The following is an 18,955-nucleotide window of genomic DNA, read 5'->3' as shown; positions in this document are numbered from 1 at the left end:
AATGCTATGGAAGCTGAGCTGGAAATGATCAATAAAAATGAAACATGGGAACTGGTGAGCAGACCAGAACATAAGAAGGTTATTGGGGTTAAATGGGTGTACAGGGCCAAGTACAATACTGATGGCTCACTGAACAAGCACAAGGCCAGGCTTATGGTGAAGGGTTACAGTCAGCAGTATGGTGTGGACTTCTTGGAGACCTTTGCTCCAGTGGCAAGACTGGACACAATCAAGCTACTATTTGCTTTAGCAGCTCAGAAGCAGTGGAGAGTTCACCAATTGGATGTCAAATCAGCATTCCTGAATGGTTTTCTCAAGGAGGAGATCTTCATCGAGCAACCTGAAGGTTTTGAAGTTGCTGGACATGAAGACAAAGTGTACAAGTTGAGAAAGGCCCTCTATGGACTGGAACAGGCACCAAGGGCCTGGTTTGACAGAGTTGATGCTTACCTGACCAAGCTTGGATTTGTAAAGAGCCTTAGTGAACCTACTCTATATGTTAAGAGGTCAGAATTTGAAACCTTGTTGATTGTCTCCTTGTATAGGATGACCTGTTAGTGACAGGGAGCAAAGTTGAGCTCATTGATGAGTTCAAGGTTCAAATGCAGCAAGTGTTTGAGATGACAGATTTGGGGATCATGACTTACTTCCTTGGCATAGAAGTTCACCAGTCTGATCGATGTATCTTCATCAGCCAACACACATTTGCTTTGAAGATTTTAGGCAAATTTTGCATGCACAATTGTAAAGTAGTCAGTACACCTATGGCTCATGGAGAAAAGTTGACCAGTAGTGGTGATCAGCAAAGGGTTGATGAGAGACACTATCGAAGCCTAGTAGGTTGTCTGTTGTATCTAACAGCAACCAGGCCAGACATCATGTTTGGTGTCAGTCTGCTATCGAGGTTCATGCATTGCTGTAATGAGACACATTTGAAGGCTGCAAAAAGGGTTCTTAGATACATCAAAGGCACAGCTAGCCTTGGTGTGATGTTTGAAAGTGGGAAGAAACTGAAACTAGAAGGCTACTATGATAGTGACTGGGCAGGATCCCTCGATGACATGAAGAGTACCTCTGGATACTTCTTCACACTTGGATCGGGCATGTTTTGCTGGAGTTCAAAGAAGCAACAAACAGTTGCTCAGTCCACAGCTGAAGCAGAATACATTGCTGCATCAGCAGCAGTCAATCAGGCCATTTGGCTTAGGAAGCTGCTTCAGGATCTCAATGAAACACAAGCTGATGCAACTGAAATTTGGGTGGACAACCAATCAGCAGTTGCCATAGCCAAGAACCCTGTGTTTCATGGTAAAACCAAGCATTTTAAAATTAAACTGCATTTTGTTCGAGAGGCTGAACAAGCAAAGGAAGTCAGCCTTGTGCATTGCAGCTCAGGGACATAATTGGTTGATATACTGACCAAGCCCTTAGGGGCTGCTCGATTTGAATCATTGAGAGGTGAAATTGGAATGTGTTGCATACAGTCCAAGGAGGAGTGTTGAGAGCTGGACTGCAGTGCAACATGAAGCCAGCAGCAAGCTACTGTTTAGACCAGCAGCAGCTATCGAGCTCAGCTCATTTTGCTTGGTGCGCAAGACTGGTTTTTTGGACCAAATGAAGCAACCAGTTTTTGTTGTTTTGTTTTAATGTTATTTAGTTTAGTTCTCTTGTAACTAGCTTACAAAGTAAGTAGGAATAAGCTAGTGATTGGATTGATGATGTAAAAGCTAATATGTCAGCTTATTTTGTATTTGACTTAAGCATGTTTTAGTTTAGCTAAGTGGGAGTAGTTATGTCATTAGGTAACTGTCAAATGATTCAAAAATTGTAACCTTTTATATATTCAAATTTTGAATGAAAAGTGTTACAGTTACAATTTTGCTGAGTATTCAACTTTGTTCACTGCTTTGCTTGCTTGTTTCTTCTTTGCTTCGATTCTTCTTGCTTCAGTTTTGCAAATTCTATTTTGCAACTTTGTTTGATGTTTGCTGCTGCCATTGTTCCAACAAAGGTATTGCTAACTGTTATTTTTACTCAAGCTTGGCCTATTATGAAAAATGGGTTTAAATGTTTTATTCAAGGTCGACCCAAATTTTTGAGCCCAGCCTGCCCTGCCTGGACGAAAAAAGGCTGCAGAAGGACACTAGAGTTTTCAACTCAGTAATTTATGGTCTAAAATGCAAAATAGCTTAAGCAATGGTGAGTGATGGCTGATGGTTGAAGGTGGACACGAAAATGATTGAAAGTGAAACATGAATGCAAGTTTCAAGCAATGGCATTTATTAGATGGAGCTATGGATTGGTGGCAGACAGAAACATGATGAAATTCTGGTAATGGCCCTTCATTTCTTTTGCTTCATCGTTTGGTAATGGCAAACTTAGAAAAAGGTGAGTCTTTGAGTCATATTTTAACTCTGCTTTCCACTTTTTCACTTTGTCCTATAGCAGACTTAATTATTAGTACCATTAGAAATGAGTTAATTACATCAACCACCCCTAAATTATGACCATTATTTTAAATCTATTTTCAAACTTCAAACTTATCTAATTACATTTCTAAACTATTGATGTTATATTAATCATGTCATTTTACTATTAAAATCATTAAATGACACGGTAAATTTTATATAGCTAATTTTAAAATGAAAATTTTTAAGAAACTAAAATTAAATAAAACTGAAATTTAAAAAAAATGAGCAATAAAAAATTTGTAAAAACTTCAAAACCATGATTTTTAAAACAACTATTTTTACAATCTTCCTTCTTCTTTTTTTCAAATTTTCATTTTAAATTATGTCACATAAGATTTAACATGTCATTTAATTATTAAACTAGGTAAAACAACCTCTCTAGTCCCTTTCAGTTATGATATTCAGTAACTTGGTCCCTCTAAACAAATCGAAGCAATTTAATCCCTACTAATTTCGAAAGTGAGCAATTAATCACAATATTAATGTTTTTCTTCAATTTTACATAAATTTGATTGATATGATAACAAATTTAGCCCGTCATATTTTCGTAAATGTGTAAATGTTGAGACTGAATTTATTGATTTTTTTTTAGAATGACCAAACTAACAAAATATGTAAACATCAAGGGCTAAATGTGTTATTGTACCAATCAAAATTATGCACAATTGATGAAAGACATGAACCTCGTGATTAATTGTCCTTTGTTGCTCACTTTCAAAATTGACAGAGATTAAATTGTTCCAATTTTTTTAAAAGTGACTAATTTACTCAATTTTAAAATTGAGAGTGACTGAAGATGTCCTTTTATCATTAAATTAATGGTTTTAAAAAAAGAAAAACTTAATTGATATATTCTCTTTAGTTTAGAAATGTAACTAAAATGATTTAAAATTTAATGAATTAATTTAGAATGAAGGTAATAATTTAAATATTTGGTGCAATTAACTTATGAAAAAATAATTAATCTATGCTCTCACATTTTCCTTGAAGTTTCAGTAATAGGTTGAGTGGATTTGGTTCATTTGGAGCAGATCTCTTAATTCTCGACAGCCACAAAGCAACAATGTTGTGAGGTTCTTTAGTTCAGAGATGGAATTTGGTAGACTCTTGATCTTCGTAGTGGACAAATTGAGAACACTAAGACAGGGCATGTTTGTGAAGAAAGAATATGGGATCTTCTTTATAGGGTTACCCTGCAATAACAAGGTTGTGAGCAGTTGACATTTTGTGGGCAGCACATCTATGGAAATTTCTAATATGGAGTTATACATAAGTGACACTTTCTCAATATCCGGACTCCATTGCTCCTTTTCTGGTAACTCTTCTAATTGCGAACCTGCTTGTATCATATATCAAGGATTCATTCTTGTGATCGACAATGCCATGTCTCTCACTGCATCAAGCATTTTCACTCTTTTACTCGAGACATTTTCCAACAAGCAATTATCTTCTAATTTCTTCAAAAGAACATGGCCCTTATCTTTCATTTCTTGTCTTGTAGTCATATCATCTATGAATCCCTCTTCAATCCATCACTCAATTAGCCCATCCTTTCCAATTTGAAAATCTTCAGGATATAATGAGCAATGTAAGAAACAATGCTTCATTTTCTCGTCTTTTAAGTGATTGAAGCTAACTTTCAAACTCTCGATCACTTTATCTTCCCCTTCTTTCACTTTCCCTATTCTCTCTTTCAATTCCCTGAGTGTGTTTTTCCAAATAAGAGGGTCATCTTCTCCTCTCAATGTACCAGCTATGACGACAATTGTAAGAGGCAGACCTGCACATTCCTTGACAACAAGCTTCAAAGTTGGCATTAAAGTTTGATTTTGCACGATGTTAGGTCCAACTTCACTCAAGAATAGTATCAATGACTCTTCTTCTGAAAGGGGCTTCACTTTTATCACCTTACAGCCCATAGACTTACAAACTTGCTGCACACGGGTTGTCAACACCAACTTGTACCCATTGCTGCTACTTGGCTTAGGGATCCCAATTTCTTCCAACGAGACTTCACTCCACACATCATCTAGGATTAGAACATGTTTTCCTGCTCTCTTCAGCATTTCGGACAAGATTGCTGCTCGTCTGACCTTGTTTGCTTCTTCGGGCATCTTTCTATTCAATGCACTTGCAATATCATTTTGTAACTTCACAATATTGAACTCCTTTGATATAGTAACCCAAACCACCCTTTCAAATCGTTGTTCTTTCAAAAGATCATTGTGGATGTGCTTCATGATGGTCGATTTACCCACGCCGCCCATCCCCCAAACCCCAATCTTGCTTACCTCCTCCTGCATCAAACATGCCCAAATCTCTTTTCTGACAGCTTCCTCTCCAACTAGTTTTGATGTTTCCAGTGGCAACCCAGCACTTGGACCATCCATGGCAAGACCTTCAGAGGCATTAGGAGCGTTATCAAGAAATTCCTTCATTTCTCGCGTCTTTTCATCAACCAGCTTCCCGTTGCAAGCACGACAGAAATATCTCCCGTTACTGACTTTGTTTTCAACTACTTGTGCTTCCCTCATCATCTCTTTCACAGCTTTCAACCAATTTTCAACTCCCTTCTTCGGTATCTTCCCCAGAGGACTAAGAAGCTCTGCTTTCAATTGCAGCTTTATATATTCCATTTTGCAATTCAAATCATCTCTGATCCTCTTGAAGTTTCTCACATAATCGTTCAGCTTTCTGTGATATTGCAAATATTTACAAACAGGAGTTCCGAGACAATTTGCAATGCCGACAACAGGCTCTACGTACTCCATTGCTATGTCCCTGCAATGCAATCATATATAACAGTAGCAGAGAATGAAAATCTGTGAATGAATTGGATATTTTATGAAGTATTGATATGACAGTGTAAGCATGAAAAGGAAAACATGAATGCAAGTTTTAAGCAATGGCGTTTATTAGATGGAGCTATGGATGGGTGGCAGACAGAAACATGATGAAATTCTGGTCACCAGAATCAAGCTCTCGATGTGTATAAAATGCTAGATGCAAGTGTGCAAGAGTTCATTACAGAATATTAAGAGTTAAAATGTTGACAGTTTGAGATTTCAACATTATATTGCTTCTGGGTAGCTGTTTTTGTATTAATTTCTATCTATAGTAGATTATGTCTGCTGGTCATCCACTCTTAAAATCTAAAACTGTTGATAATTACTAGAGGAAATCATTGCTTCAGATCTTATTACCTGACTTAGTGGCTGAAAAGTTTTGAGAGATTAGAACTGAAAATGAAGCAGTGAAGTTGACTTCCTTGACAATCTTACAAAGCTAGCTGCTATAACAGTAGCAGATAATCAAAAGCAAAGAAATGCATGTCATGAATTAAGCAAATGAAAGAAAATTACCTTGACAGGATGCTTCAAAATTTGTGATAGACCTTGGACATCGAAACAAATTAAAAGCAGTGAAGAAGAAGTAAGAAGTAAGAAGAAAGTGAAGATAAAAATAGGGAAATTATGAAGTCAGTGGTAGGATCCACAAAGGCAGAATTATTAGTAAGGAATCCTATTTTTATTACTTTTTCTTTTAGCCTTTTTCTTTGCTGTCTTCTGCCATTACAGATAGCATTATAATTATTCTTATTATCAATTTAATTTACGGTATCCTATAAAATTATAATTAGAAAAATTTTAGAAAAATTTATTATGTATATATGAGTCAAAGAAAATTACTAACAATAATGTTAACGGTTATGCTAGACATAATTTGAACTGGATTAATAGGTAGGAAACTTTTGTAATTTTGGTGTTGAAGGGAGATAAAAACAAAATAATAAACAATGATAGTTTACAAAGAAATTAACCCTATTTAAGATTTTGTGTCGCCACACTGTCACACAACATCTTTAGAGCTTATTTTCAACAGCCAATCAAAATGAGAAATTTACATATCAAGTCTTTGAATATTTTTTAAATTTACATATCAAAATTTGCCCAAATCTTGACTTGAACTTGGGACCTCCCGAACACTTTTAGAACATATAACTACTAAAGTTGACAGATATTTATGTTACACATTCACAATATTCAAAATTAAAATTTTGGGGAGTTACATCAAGTCCTTGAATATTTTAGGTTGTCACATTTTAATCTAGTGCTACCAATATGTCAGGAACACCAACAGAACATTATATCAAATGCTTTATTTTTGTAATTAGTTTATTTTCCATACCATTTTCATAATTAATTATTTTTATATGATTTGGGTAAAAATTCCCTATGCTGAATAATATACATTTTTCTATTTTATAAATAATTTTGAGTTTTTTTAATACAAAATCAGGGTCAAAATTTCATTTTACCAAAAAAAGGCTACACTATTAGTCACTAAAATATGGGTATTTTTGTTTCAGTCACTTAATTAAAAAAGTTATAATTTCATCACTAATGTTTTTGAAATTGTTTTTTTCTTGTCACTCAAATGTTAAGTGACACTTTTTTAATTGATATAATAACAATTTTAATCCTCAAATTTTATACTTTCAGTCAATTTAATCTTGAAAATATATAAAATGGTAAAAAATTAAAATTATTTTTAAAATTTTAGAATATTATAAAATAAAAAATTAAATAAAAGTAGATAAAAATTTCAAAAATAAATAAAGTGAGAAAATGAGAGATAATTGTTTTTGGGCCCTACAAAATTTCTCTATATTTTTATTTTTCTATAATTTTTATAAACATTTTTATATTTTTAAAATTTTGATTTTTTTAAATGATTTTATACAAAATCAGAGTCTAATTGATAAAAAATATAAGAAAAAAAAGGACTAAAATTATTATTATACCAATTAAAACAAGTATTACAGTGATCTTAGTGCTCAATTGTAACATCATCATTATCATCATCACGATAATAATGGGAAAGTATGGGAAACTAGGGTATAAGAATGTCTAATATACTGGTAAATGACTTTAATTAGGTATAACAAAAACATAAAGTTGAATTTAATTTTTATCACCCCAATGTCTTATAATATTATTCAAATTAGTAAAACATTTTAAAGGATTTGGTATGTAGGCAAAATTTCATACAAACATATATAACGAAATTAGTCCAATTGAGTAACACTGTTAAACCTTCTTGTTAAACTGAACTGTTCAGCAACTTATGTGCTAGGAATTAGTAAAAACCAGCAGTAGCATATTTATGTTACAAAAAAAATTGACCTATATTCAACTTAGGTTACTATTGAAGTTTTGAGTATAGTTTTGGCACAACATGCAACATGTTAATTTTGCACCATGCATTTGGTGTAATTATATGTTATTTTCAGTCTTATTAACCTGGATTATTTTAACAGTTTGTATCATTGGTGCATCCATCAGTTAGTGTTGATTGTTCGATTCTACATGATTGCTATGAATCATTTGCAATGTATTGCTTTGGAAGATACCTTGTTGCTTGCTTGGGTATCTTCATTTCAAAGACCTTGAACTTTAAATAAAGATTTTATTTTTTATCTCTGGATCAGCCTTGCACGATATTTCATTTAGTTTACAGTTTCTGTGGTGACATTGTCTTTGTTATTTGCTTTGCTTATGCCATTGAATCTGAATTTTGGACACCCATATATTATTTTAAATGTCATTGAATAGTCATTTCAACACTCTGCTTTTTCATATCTTTACTTTTAAGAATATATAGGTTCTTCTGATGTCTAACATACCATAATCATAATTCCCCTTAATGCACTAAAAGAAATAATGATATTTTTTTTAGAATAGAATGGTTGTTGAAAGAAGAAATAATGATATTTTTTATTTTATTTAAAAAGAAATTATGGTATTTATTTATGATGATAAAAGGGTAATTTATCACTTTAAATTTCCAATACCTTTGCTATCTAAAATACCATTATTTTGAATAGACTTAATTTATCAACTGATATTTAAATTATATTTTATTTTTCATCTTGATCTTATTTCTAAACCCTACCAAATTTCTCTATATTATCCATATTCAAATACTCATTCTTCCAAAACAAACATAGAAAAAATATTAAGCAAATTTATTTGTTTTTTTACCTCTTCAGTTACTTGGCATAACTTTTACATTATAAGAAAAAGAGAATAGAAGGAATGGCAAGAGAGGGACAATGTTTACAATGTGGACCCTCTTAACCTCTTCCTTCCGTCATTCCTTTTCTCCTCTCTTTTGCACTATCCTCCCCCTCCTCCTTTCCCACCAACCCTTTCATCTTACTCTTCATCAACATCAAAAATATACCTGAAATTGTATTAAAATGGAGAAATTAGATTTATCAAAATAAAAAAATAAACTAAACCATAAATGGTTCATAGTTCATACCTGTAAGATTCAAATGAAGAAAATGGAATAAAAAAACAATAAAAATGCAGTTGCAGCAATACAAGAAAGAGTTTAAAGCTGTAACAGAGAAGAAACTGCAGAGAATAGTTTTTATTTGTATATATGTATATTTTAAGTTATTCAGTATTCAGCCCTTTAAATAGCTGAGTTACAATGTAGGTTGTTTCCAAAAATATCAATTCTGAGAATCAGAATACTAACAATTCCCTTCAAAATAGGGATATGCTCTAACTGTGAAACAAATTTATTGAATTTCAAATAAACAAGAAATCAAACTAACGTTCCTTAAGCAAATAACTAACACTCCTCCTTGGTTAAGGAACTGCAAACTCCAATTCTCTGCCTTAGATACTCGAACATGTTGGCTGGAAGCGACTTTGTAAATAAGTCTGCTAGTTGTTCTTCAGACTTGCAGTAAACCAAAGTAACTTCACCATTCTGTTGTACTTCCCTCAAGAAGTAAAGTTTGATGTTGAAATGCTTGGTCTTCCCAGGGAACACTGGATTGTTTGAGATTGCAATAGCTGCTTGATTGTCAACAAAAATCTCAGTATCGTTTTTCTGCTCCATATGCAAGTCACACATTATCTTTTTCAGCCATAACACTTGCATCATTTCTTGTTTAAATTTCTCAACCAGCCTTGTATTATTTCCTGTCACCAAAAGATCATCAACATATAGTGACACAATGAGAGTATCTACTTCTTTATGTTTCACATAAAGAGTGGATTCTTAGAAGCTTTTAACAAAGCCAAGACTTAACAAATGAGCATCGATCTTGCTGTACCAAGCTCTTGGAGCTTGTTTTAGGCCATAGAGAGCCTTTTTGAGCGGGTAAACTTTTTCTTCTTCGCCTTGCTTCACAAATCCCTCAGGTTGCTCCACGTATATTTCTTCTTGTAATTCGCCATTAAAAAATGCTGATTTGACATCTAATTGGAACACTTTCCAGCCTTTTTGTGCCGATATTGCAAGCAACAATCTGATCGTATCTAATCTTGCAACAGGAGCAAACGTATCAGAATAATTAACACCATAAATTTGAGCATACCCTTTAACGACGAGCCTTGCTTTGTATTTGTTGACGGAGCTGTCGGCATTAAGCTTTGTTCGGAACACCCATTTGACTCCAATAACTTTTCTCCCTTCAGGCTTTTCTACCAGCTCCCATGTCTCATTTTTGATAATCATTGTCATCTCTTCCTCCATTGCTTTCCTCCATTTTGGATCTTTTAATGCATCATCATGGCTGGCTGGTTCGCAAACTGCCACATTGCATCTTTGATAGATATCTGAAAGTAGCCTTGTACCTCTAACTGGAGGATCATCATCCATTCGTCGGTTGTTTCGAAAGCACCTTTCGGTTCTTGAGACATCTCTTTTTTCCGTGAAATCATCCAATCCCACTGCTCGTCCTCGTTGAAATGTACATCTCGGCTAATTGTCAATTTTCCGGTTTGAGGATGATAAACCTTGTAGGCTTTTGAAACTGAACTATATCCCACGAAGATGCCAGGAATTGCCTTCTTATCAAGTTTGTCACGTTTAACCTTTGGAACATGAACAAAACATATGCATCCAAATACTTTAAGAAAGCTAAGTGAAGGTTTATAACCGTACCAAGCTTCGAATGGAGTCTTGTCTTCCAAAGCTTTGGTTGGAAGTCGGTTCTGTAAAAAAACTGCCGTGTTGGCTGCCTCTGCCCAAAATGTCTTTGGCAACTTCTTTTCATGCAACATACATCTAGCCATCTCCATTACGGACCTGTTCTTTCTCTCGCTGACCCCATTTTGTTCCGGAGTGTATGAAGCAGTAAGCTGATGTTTAATGTCAGCTTCTTCGCAAAATAAATTGAATTCTGCCGAAGTATACTCATTCCCATTATCGGATCTCAACACCTGAATTTTGCAGCCACTTTGATTTTCTACCATTTTCTTGAACTTCCAAAACACACCAGCCACTTCTGATTTGAATTTCAAGAAAAAAATCCCGCACATTCTTGTAAAATCATCAATGAAAATAATACAATAAATGCTACCTTGTAAAGATGGTGTTCTTTGTGGTCCGGCAACATCAGTATGAATTAGTTGCAACTTTTGAGAACCTCTCCAAGTTGATTTCGGAAACGGCAGCCTATTTTGTTTACCGAATTGACAGGCGGCACAAGTTGGAAGATGATCATCAAGTTCTGGCATTCCTTTTATCATGTCTTTCTTCTTCATTTTCAGCATTCTTTGAAGATGACAGTGACCAAGCCTTTTGTGCCAAATTTCTGTAGTGCAAACTTTGTTGACGTAGGCTATTTGCTCCTCCTCCGTTGGATCAAATGAGAAACTTTTACCCCTCATTTTAACCCGTAAAATCTCTTTTTTCAGCAACATCATAAATGCAGCAATAGGAATTTTCAAAGGATACTTTAAATCCTTTTTCTATAAGCTGGCCAACACTCAACAAATTTTTATCAATTTCAGGAACATAAAGTACATCTGAGATTGTTTTTGTACCTGGACTTGTTGTAAATGCCACGGTTCCCGACCCTTTTGCGGAAATATAGCCACCATTTCCAATTTTGACCTTCATGACTCTCGACTTCAAATCCTTGAAGAGAGTTTTATCCAGAGTCATATGGTTTGTACAACCACTGTCAATCAACCAGCTTTCTGAAGAAATTTTAGTTGAAAAACATGCTGCGACAAATATCTGATCTTCCTCGTCTTGATCAGCCACATGGACTTCTTCAAGCTTCAACTTATTGCTTCTGCAAACCACGGCTTCATGTCCAAGTTGATTGCATTTGGTACATTTAGCATCTGGTCTCCACCAACATCTGAACGGTGGATGGCCTTTCTTTTCGCAGTGCTGACAAGGCGGATAGTCTTTCTTTGATTTTCTACCCTTACCTCGAGTGTGAGTGTTCGAAGAATTTGCTGCAGATGTTACTTGTGTTTTTCTCTCAGTATTCTTCTTGTGCTTTCCTCCTTCCTGGTGCCTAGCTAGCAAAGCTCCTTCTACTATTTGTTCTTGCCTCATGAGTCTTCGCTGTTCTTGAGCTTGCAAAGAATTCATCAATTCTGCCAAACTGAGTTTAGACATATCTTTTGTATTTTCCAAGGTGGTTATTGAAGCTTCATATCTTTCAGGCACTATTACAAGAATTTTTTCAACAATTCTAGAATCTGGAAATTTAGTGCCAAGTAACCTTACCTTGTTGGCAATTTCATACAATCTGTCTTGGTACTCTTTGATTGTTTCTGACTCTTTCATCCTTTGCAATTCAAACTCCCGTATTAAATTTAGCACTTGCATTCCTCGTATTCGGTCATTTCCTTCATATTCTTCTTTGAGATAGTCCCACACTTCTTTTGCTAATCGGAGAGTGAGAACTTTTGTGAAAACGTTTGTTGAAATAGCAGCAAACAGAGTTGATTTTGCCTTAGCTTTTCGGGTCGTCTTTTCCTTGTGAGTTTTGATTTGGACCATGGTAGGATTGTTCGGCAGCGGAGGTATTTCGTAATCCTCTTCCACGGCCTCCCAAAGATCCAAAGCCTCAAGGTAAGTTTCCATCTTTACTGCCCACAAATGATAATTCTGACCATCAAAAAAAGGAGGAGCAATTTGAGAAAAGCTGGTTTCGGTCTCCATTTCACACACAGATCCCTTAAGAAAATAGCTCGGATACTAATTGTAAGATTCAAATGAAGAAAATGGAATAAAAAATAATAATAAAAATGCAGTTGCAGCAATACAAGAAAGAGTTTAAAGCTTTAACAGAGAAGAAACTGCAGAGAATAGTTTTTATTTGTATATATGTATATTTTAAGTTATTCAGTATTCAGCCCTTTAAATAGCTGAGTTACAACGTAGGTTGTTTCCAAAAATATCAATTCTGAGAATCAGAATACTAACAATTCCCTTCAAAATAGGGATATGCTCTAATTGTGAAACAAATTTATTGAATTTCAAATAAACAAGAAATCAAACTAACGTTCCTTAAGCAAATAACTAACAATACCTCTTCTCCTTCCAAAGGGGTTGAAGAACATTTTTAAAGTTTGGATGGTCATCCCACTCCAATGATTCCCACCAATCTGTACTTGACGTGATGGTAAGAGAAGGTGGAGCATATCCAAATGGCTGCCCATTGCCAACAAGGGGAACAAATGGAGGAATTCTCTCCAGTTTATGACATCTAATAATCAGGATAAGTTGGAGAGAATCACAAACCATCACTCCATTTTTGCTGCAAATGCTCTTCAAATTTCGTAATCTCCACAATTTCAGTTCTCTCAATTGCAATGTTATCTTGTACCGTCATTACATTGAACTCCTTTGATATGGTAACCCAGATTACCCTTTCGAATCTTTGCTGTTTCAAAAGATCATTGTGGATGTGCTTCATGATAGTGGTTTTACCCACACCGCCCATCCCTCAAACCCCAATCTTGATCACCTCCTCCTCATCAAACATGCCCAAATCTCATTTCTGACAGCTCTTTCTCCAACTAGTTCTGATGTTGGCAGTGGCAACCCAGCACTTGGACCATCCATGACAAGACCTTCAGAGGCATTAGGAGCATTATCAAGAAATTCTTTCATTTCTCGAGTCTTTTCATCAACCAGCTTCCCGTTGCAAGCACGACAGAGATATCTCCCATTACTGACTTTGTTTTCAACAACTTGTGCTTCCCTAATCATCTCTTTCACAGCTTTCAACCAATTTTCAACTCCCTTCTTCGGTATCTTCCCCAGAGGACGAAGAAGCTCTGCTTTCAATTGCAGCTCTATATCTTCCATTTTGCAATTCAATGCATCTCTGATCCTCTTGAAGTTTCTCTTATAATCGTTCAGCTTTCTGTGATGTTGCAAATATTTACAAACAGGAGTTCCGAGACAATTTGCAATGCCGACAACAGGCTCTACATACTCCATTGCTATGTCCCTGCAATGCAATAATATATAATAGTAGCAGAAAATGAAAATCTGTGAATGAATTGGATATTTTATGAAGTATTGATATGTCGGTGTAAGCATGAAAAGGAAAACATGAATGCAAGTTTCAAGCAATGGCGTCTATTAGATGGAGCTATGGATGGGTGGCAGACAGAAACATGATGAAATTCTGGTCACCATTGTATATCCAGAATCAACCCCTCAAACTATATAACATGCTAGATTCAAGTGTGCAAGAGTTCATTACAAAATATGAAGAGGTAAAATGTTCAACAGCATGAGATTTCAACATTATATTGCTTCTGGGTAGCTCTTTTCGTATTAATTTGTATCTATAGTAAACTATGTCTGCTGATCATCCTGTCTTAAAATCTATAATCAGTAGAGGAAATCATTGCTTCAGATCTTATTAGCTTGACCATCTTACAAAGTATAGCTCTTTTGGTATTAATTTCTAACTATAGTAGATTATGTCTGCTGATCATCCTGTCTTAAAATCTAAAACTGTTGGTAACCACTAGCGGAAACCATTGCTGCAGATCTTATTACCTTGACCATCTTACAAAGCAAGCTATTATAACAGTAGCTGATAATAAAAAACAATCATTGTATAGTCATGAATGAAGCAAATGAAAGGAAATTTCCTTGACTGGATGCTTGAAAATTAGTGATAGACCTTGGAGATGAAAAGAAATTAACAAGAGTGAAGAAGAAGGTGAAAATAGAAATAAGCAAAATTGTGATAGGAATTAATGGGAAAGTATGTGAAGAAGAAGAAGAAAGAGAAAATAATGAATAATTACATGTATAAAAAGACGAATGTTGTGGACATGAATAAGAAATCCGTCTTTTTTGACTCTTTTCTTTGCTGTCACCCATTATAATTGGCATTAAATAATAATAATAATAATAATAATAATTAGGTTTAATGATAAATTTGGTCACTAATTTTTGCTTGTTTTGTCAAAATGGCCCTAATTCTATTTTTGAGCTTTTCTTTACCATCAGCATTTGTTTCAATTTTTTTTCTTTCAAAAGTTTTTAATCTTTCATATGTTTGTTTACTGAAAAGTTTTTCTACTGAGTTAATTTTTTTAAAATAATTACATTTATTTTCTTTAAATTAAGTTTTTTTTCACTTTAATGTATTATTTTTTTCACAAGAATATAAATATCTTATTGGATTTTCTAACTAATAAATTATATCTCATTAAAAATATTCGACATATGAAATTTCACTTTTTTAAGGTACTTTCATTAAATCTATTTAAAAAAGAAGAGTGAAAAAAAAAAGAACAAAGGTTGATAGCAAAAAAAAAAAAACTCAAAAACACAATTAGGACCATTTTAATAAAATAATCAAACATTAAAGGTTAAATTTATCATTAAACCTAATAATTAATCGAAAAGTATGGGACAGCAGGGTATAAGAATGCATAATCATATGTTACAACTTGAAATTAAATATACAAGTGAATGAGTTGTATTAGGGTGTGACATTAAATATGAAACTTACTATCTGGTTTTATATTATGTCTAAATTGTACTTGATTTCATCTATATGTTTAGCTACATCACTAAAATAGACTGAATTGAAAATTTTTGTGAATATTAGCTATTATGAACAAGTATAAGATGCAAAATGTAACTTTGTTTTGTTCTGTTTTTCATTATTACGTTCTATTAAATGATAATTTTCTTTATTTCTCAATAAAATCCAGCTATTCAACAACATATTCAAGATTTTATTTTTTAGAGTTTTTTATATACATTTTCCTATTTTATAAATATTTTTTAGTTTTTTTTATAATTTTATACAAAATCAAGGTCAAATTGACAGAAAATATAAAATTGATTACTAGAATTATTATTATACAAACAAAAACAAGTGCCACTTAACAGTCGAGTGACAAAAGGAAAATAATTTCGAAAACATTAGTGATCAAATTGTAACATTTTTTAGTTAAGTGACCAAAATGAAAACTTATCCATAGTTGAATTTTACCCTAAATTCTTTTAAAAATTTTAGTTTAGAATTGTTTTATCTATACTATGTATTAAGCATTTTACTGAGTTAGTGTCACTCATCAATCGAGTCCCAACTCAATAAGAAAATTACCAAAAATATTATTTTATTTGCAAAGTAAGATATATGTTTATGAGGGTGTTTTCATCATTTTATATATTTTTTTATAAATCAATAAAAATTTACCCATAATGATATTTGAACTAGGGGACACCATGCATATAAAGCTTTTTCATTTACATTGTAACTAAAACAATTTAAGGTTTTCATTTGAAACTTTAATAAGTATATTTGTGTTCTAAATTTTTATATATTTGTATATGTAAATAATGTCATTGATTTAGCGTCACAAATGAACATGGCACCAACTCAGTATTGAAGACAAAACAATGATAAACATTTGTATTCATTTAATATTCATTTGTTTTTGTGTTTAAATTTTGTTTCACTCTCAATTTAATCTAATTTTTATTTTAATATCATACATATTTCATGTGTTATTATTAATTAGTTCCGAATCATACTTTTCATTATTTATTGTATGTTCTTTTTAAACGCAAATATGTATTCTAAATACGTGATTTTCACACGCATATGCCTGTGATAAGATTTCTAGTTTTATTAAAAACTTTCAAAAAATTATAATTATTAGACTCCTTGATATACTCTAAAAAATAATCTAAATTTTTTTCAAGCCTAACCCATTTTTAGCCCAGCTCAGTCAACCCAGAAAAGTCCATTTGAGAGTTCAAAAAATAAGAAAATATTAAAAATATTTTTATATTCTTAATTAAATTTAAAATTTAAAAAATTTATTATTTAAATTGAATTCGAGTTGGAACAGCTAGTGACATAAAAACCTTGTCCAACCCAACTCAACCATGGAAGAAGAAAACACATTTTGTTTTTACAATTTGGGTTTTGAAAAATAATTTAAATGTAATTAAAATTTGAACTGGCTTTGAAAAAAAATTATGGTATATTTTGTAATCTTTTGACAAAAAATGACATCCGGGTCAATTTTATAAGTCTCTGTAACATCAGTCCTAGATGTTCTTCAAGAGCATGAAACTGAACTTTTTTATTTCGTTTTGTTTCTAATTTGTTATTGGATTCCATTGAATGATACTTTTCTTTATATCTCATACATTTTAGTTCTTCAACAACATATTCAAGATTTTATTTTTCTAGAATTTTATATATATTTCTATTTTATAAATGATTTTAATTTTTTTATATAAAACCAGGGTCAAATTGATAAATATATATAATATATATATATATAAATTGAGGACAAAAATTGTAACGCCACAAACCTGGTTTATACGTTATGGTCGAATCTGGAGGAATTACATTAACTTGTTTAAAAACTCAGAAAATAAATTTGAAATTGTGTGTTTTAACAATATTAATTCTGGCGAATTGCTTTTCAGTTTTTAAGAAAACAATCATTAAAACTATTTATTTTGTTATAGAAAAACACTCAAGTCATTACTTTATTTTGTAGTGGAAATTTTAGAGTACTAAAATTTGAAAACCATGACTTAATTTGTAAAACACAAAATCTTGTAGTTTTAAGTAATAATTACTAAATCCAACTAAGCAAAGCAAAATCCGAAAAAAGATTTACAACCCCCGAAAAAAATCAGAATGTCTAGAATAATTTAAAAACATGAACCATCATACTTAAATAATTGAGAACTCAATCTGATCTCCTGCACGGCGTCTGGTCCTAAATATGTTGATTAATTGAGAAGTTAGAAACATTGGGTGAGCTTATAGGCTCTGTAACACCCCAAACCCGGCCTAGATGTTATGGCCAAATCTAAAGATGTTACTACAATTTATTTGAAAATCTAGAATCCGTTCAACTTATAAAACAATGCTAGCTCTTATGAAGTAAAATCCGAGTTTATTTGGGAAAAATATCCTTCTTAACCATTTTGATAAATTTGTCGATTATTTACTTGTAAAACACTTACGTTTGCAACGAAAATTCTTGGTTGAGTCCAATTTTGAAAACACGGTTTGTTGCTATATAATTTGACATTTTGTAGATCAAATTTAAACTAACCAAAAAAGTTTAAATAAATAAACAAAACGAAAATAGACCTAAAGTTAAAAACAATCCAAAAACAGTTCAAAACCAAATAGAATAAACCAGATTAAAATAACAAATATAACAAGAAGATAATTAATCGATCTCCAGTCGCTCCGACCCACCTAAGTCTAAGGATTACCTAAGAATAAGAGAAACTGAGAGTGAGCTTACAAGCTCAATGTGTAACTTATAAGAGTAAAAATATCAGATATAATTTTCAAACATGCTTTCGGAAGTCAATAAGAGACATATCATATACAGAAACAGAATCAAAACATACCAGATGTAGATTACAATCCTACTCCAATCCGTTACACACCATCTCCGACCATCCCTACACACCATATAGGGTATTAAATACCTATCAAACCCTACACCCGCTTAGTGTCGGTATGAAACTTTTCAAAATATTCGTAGCCTAACTGCCAGATCATTAGGTGATTCATCGCCAAATGTAGAAATATGTGTGGCTGAGCCACCAAATTTGGCAAATGAATTAAACTCCCACACTTCCTCCATTAACACAAATCTCATCCTAATGCACATGTAGAATTAACAAATGTCAGAAATGTACATGTCATACATGCTTTTATAATAGATAAACATTTGTGTTCTAAATTTTTATATATTTGTGTATGTAAATAATGTTATTGATTTAGCATCACCAACTCAGGATTGAAGACAAAACAATGATAAACATTTGTATTCATTTACTATTCTTAATATGATTTGTTTGTGTTTAGATTTTGTTTTACTCTCAATTTAATCTAATTTTTATTTTAATTTCATACATATTTCACGTGTTATGATTAATTAGTTCCAAATCATATTTTTCAGTATTCATTGTATGTTATTTTTAAACACAAGTCTGTGTTATAAATACGTGATTTCCACATGCATAATCATGTGATAAGATTTCTAGTGTTATTAAGACCTTTCAAAAAAACTTGTAATTATTAGACTCCTTGATATACTCTTAAAAATAATCTAAAATGTTTTCAAGCCTAACCCATTTTTAGCCTAGCTTGGTCAATCCAAAAAGTCCATTTGAGAGTTCAG

General features: G+C 32.8%; 1 protein-coding gene and 1 long non-coding RNA gene across 2 annotated transcripts; both read right to left on the bottom strand.

Moving 5' to 3' along the window:
- Window positions 1–4,003: 4,003 nt before the first annotated feature.
- Window positions 4,004–5,242, bottom strand: LOC107902226 (probable disease resistance protein At5g43730). Its single transcript, XM_016828441.2, has one exon. The coding sequence runs from the start codon at window positions 5,240–5,242 to the stop codon at window positions 4,004–4,006; it is 1,239 nt and encodes a 412-aa protein (XP_016683930.2).
- A 3,238-nt stretch (window positions 5,243–8,480) lies between these two features.
- On the bottom strand, window positions 8,481–8,909 carry LOC121216876 (uncharacterized). The gene is made up of 2 exons (XR_005913083.1): window positions 8,799–8,909; window positions 8,481–8,717 (listed from the first exon to the last, which is right to left on the bottom strand). It is a non-coding gene; the product is annotated as an uncharacterized lncRNA (long non-coding RNA).
- Window positions 8,910–18,955: the final 10,046 nt, after the last annotated feature.

The sequence above is a fragment of the Gossypium hirsutum genome, chromosome D05 (genome assembly GCF_007990345.1).
Source record: "Gossypium hirsutum isolate 1008001.06 chromosome D05, Gossypium_hirsutum_v2.1, whole genome shotgun sequence".
Taxonomy (NCBI): domain Eukaryota; kingdom Viridiplantae; phylum Streptophyta; class Magnoliopsida; order Malvales; family Malvaceae; genus Gossypium; species Gossypium hirsutum.
The sequence above is the reverse complement of the archived record's forward strand: the minus strand, read 5'-3'. Positions and strand labels throughout refer to the sequence as shown.

What these genes read in the sequence shown, in the direction of transcription:
- LOC107902226 (XM_016828441.2), bottom strand. Translation starts at nt 5,242, where the DNA reads ATGGAGTACGTAGAGCCTGTTGTCGGCATTGCAAATTGTCTCGGAACT.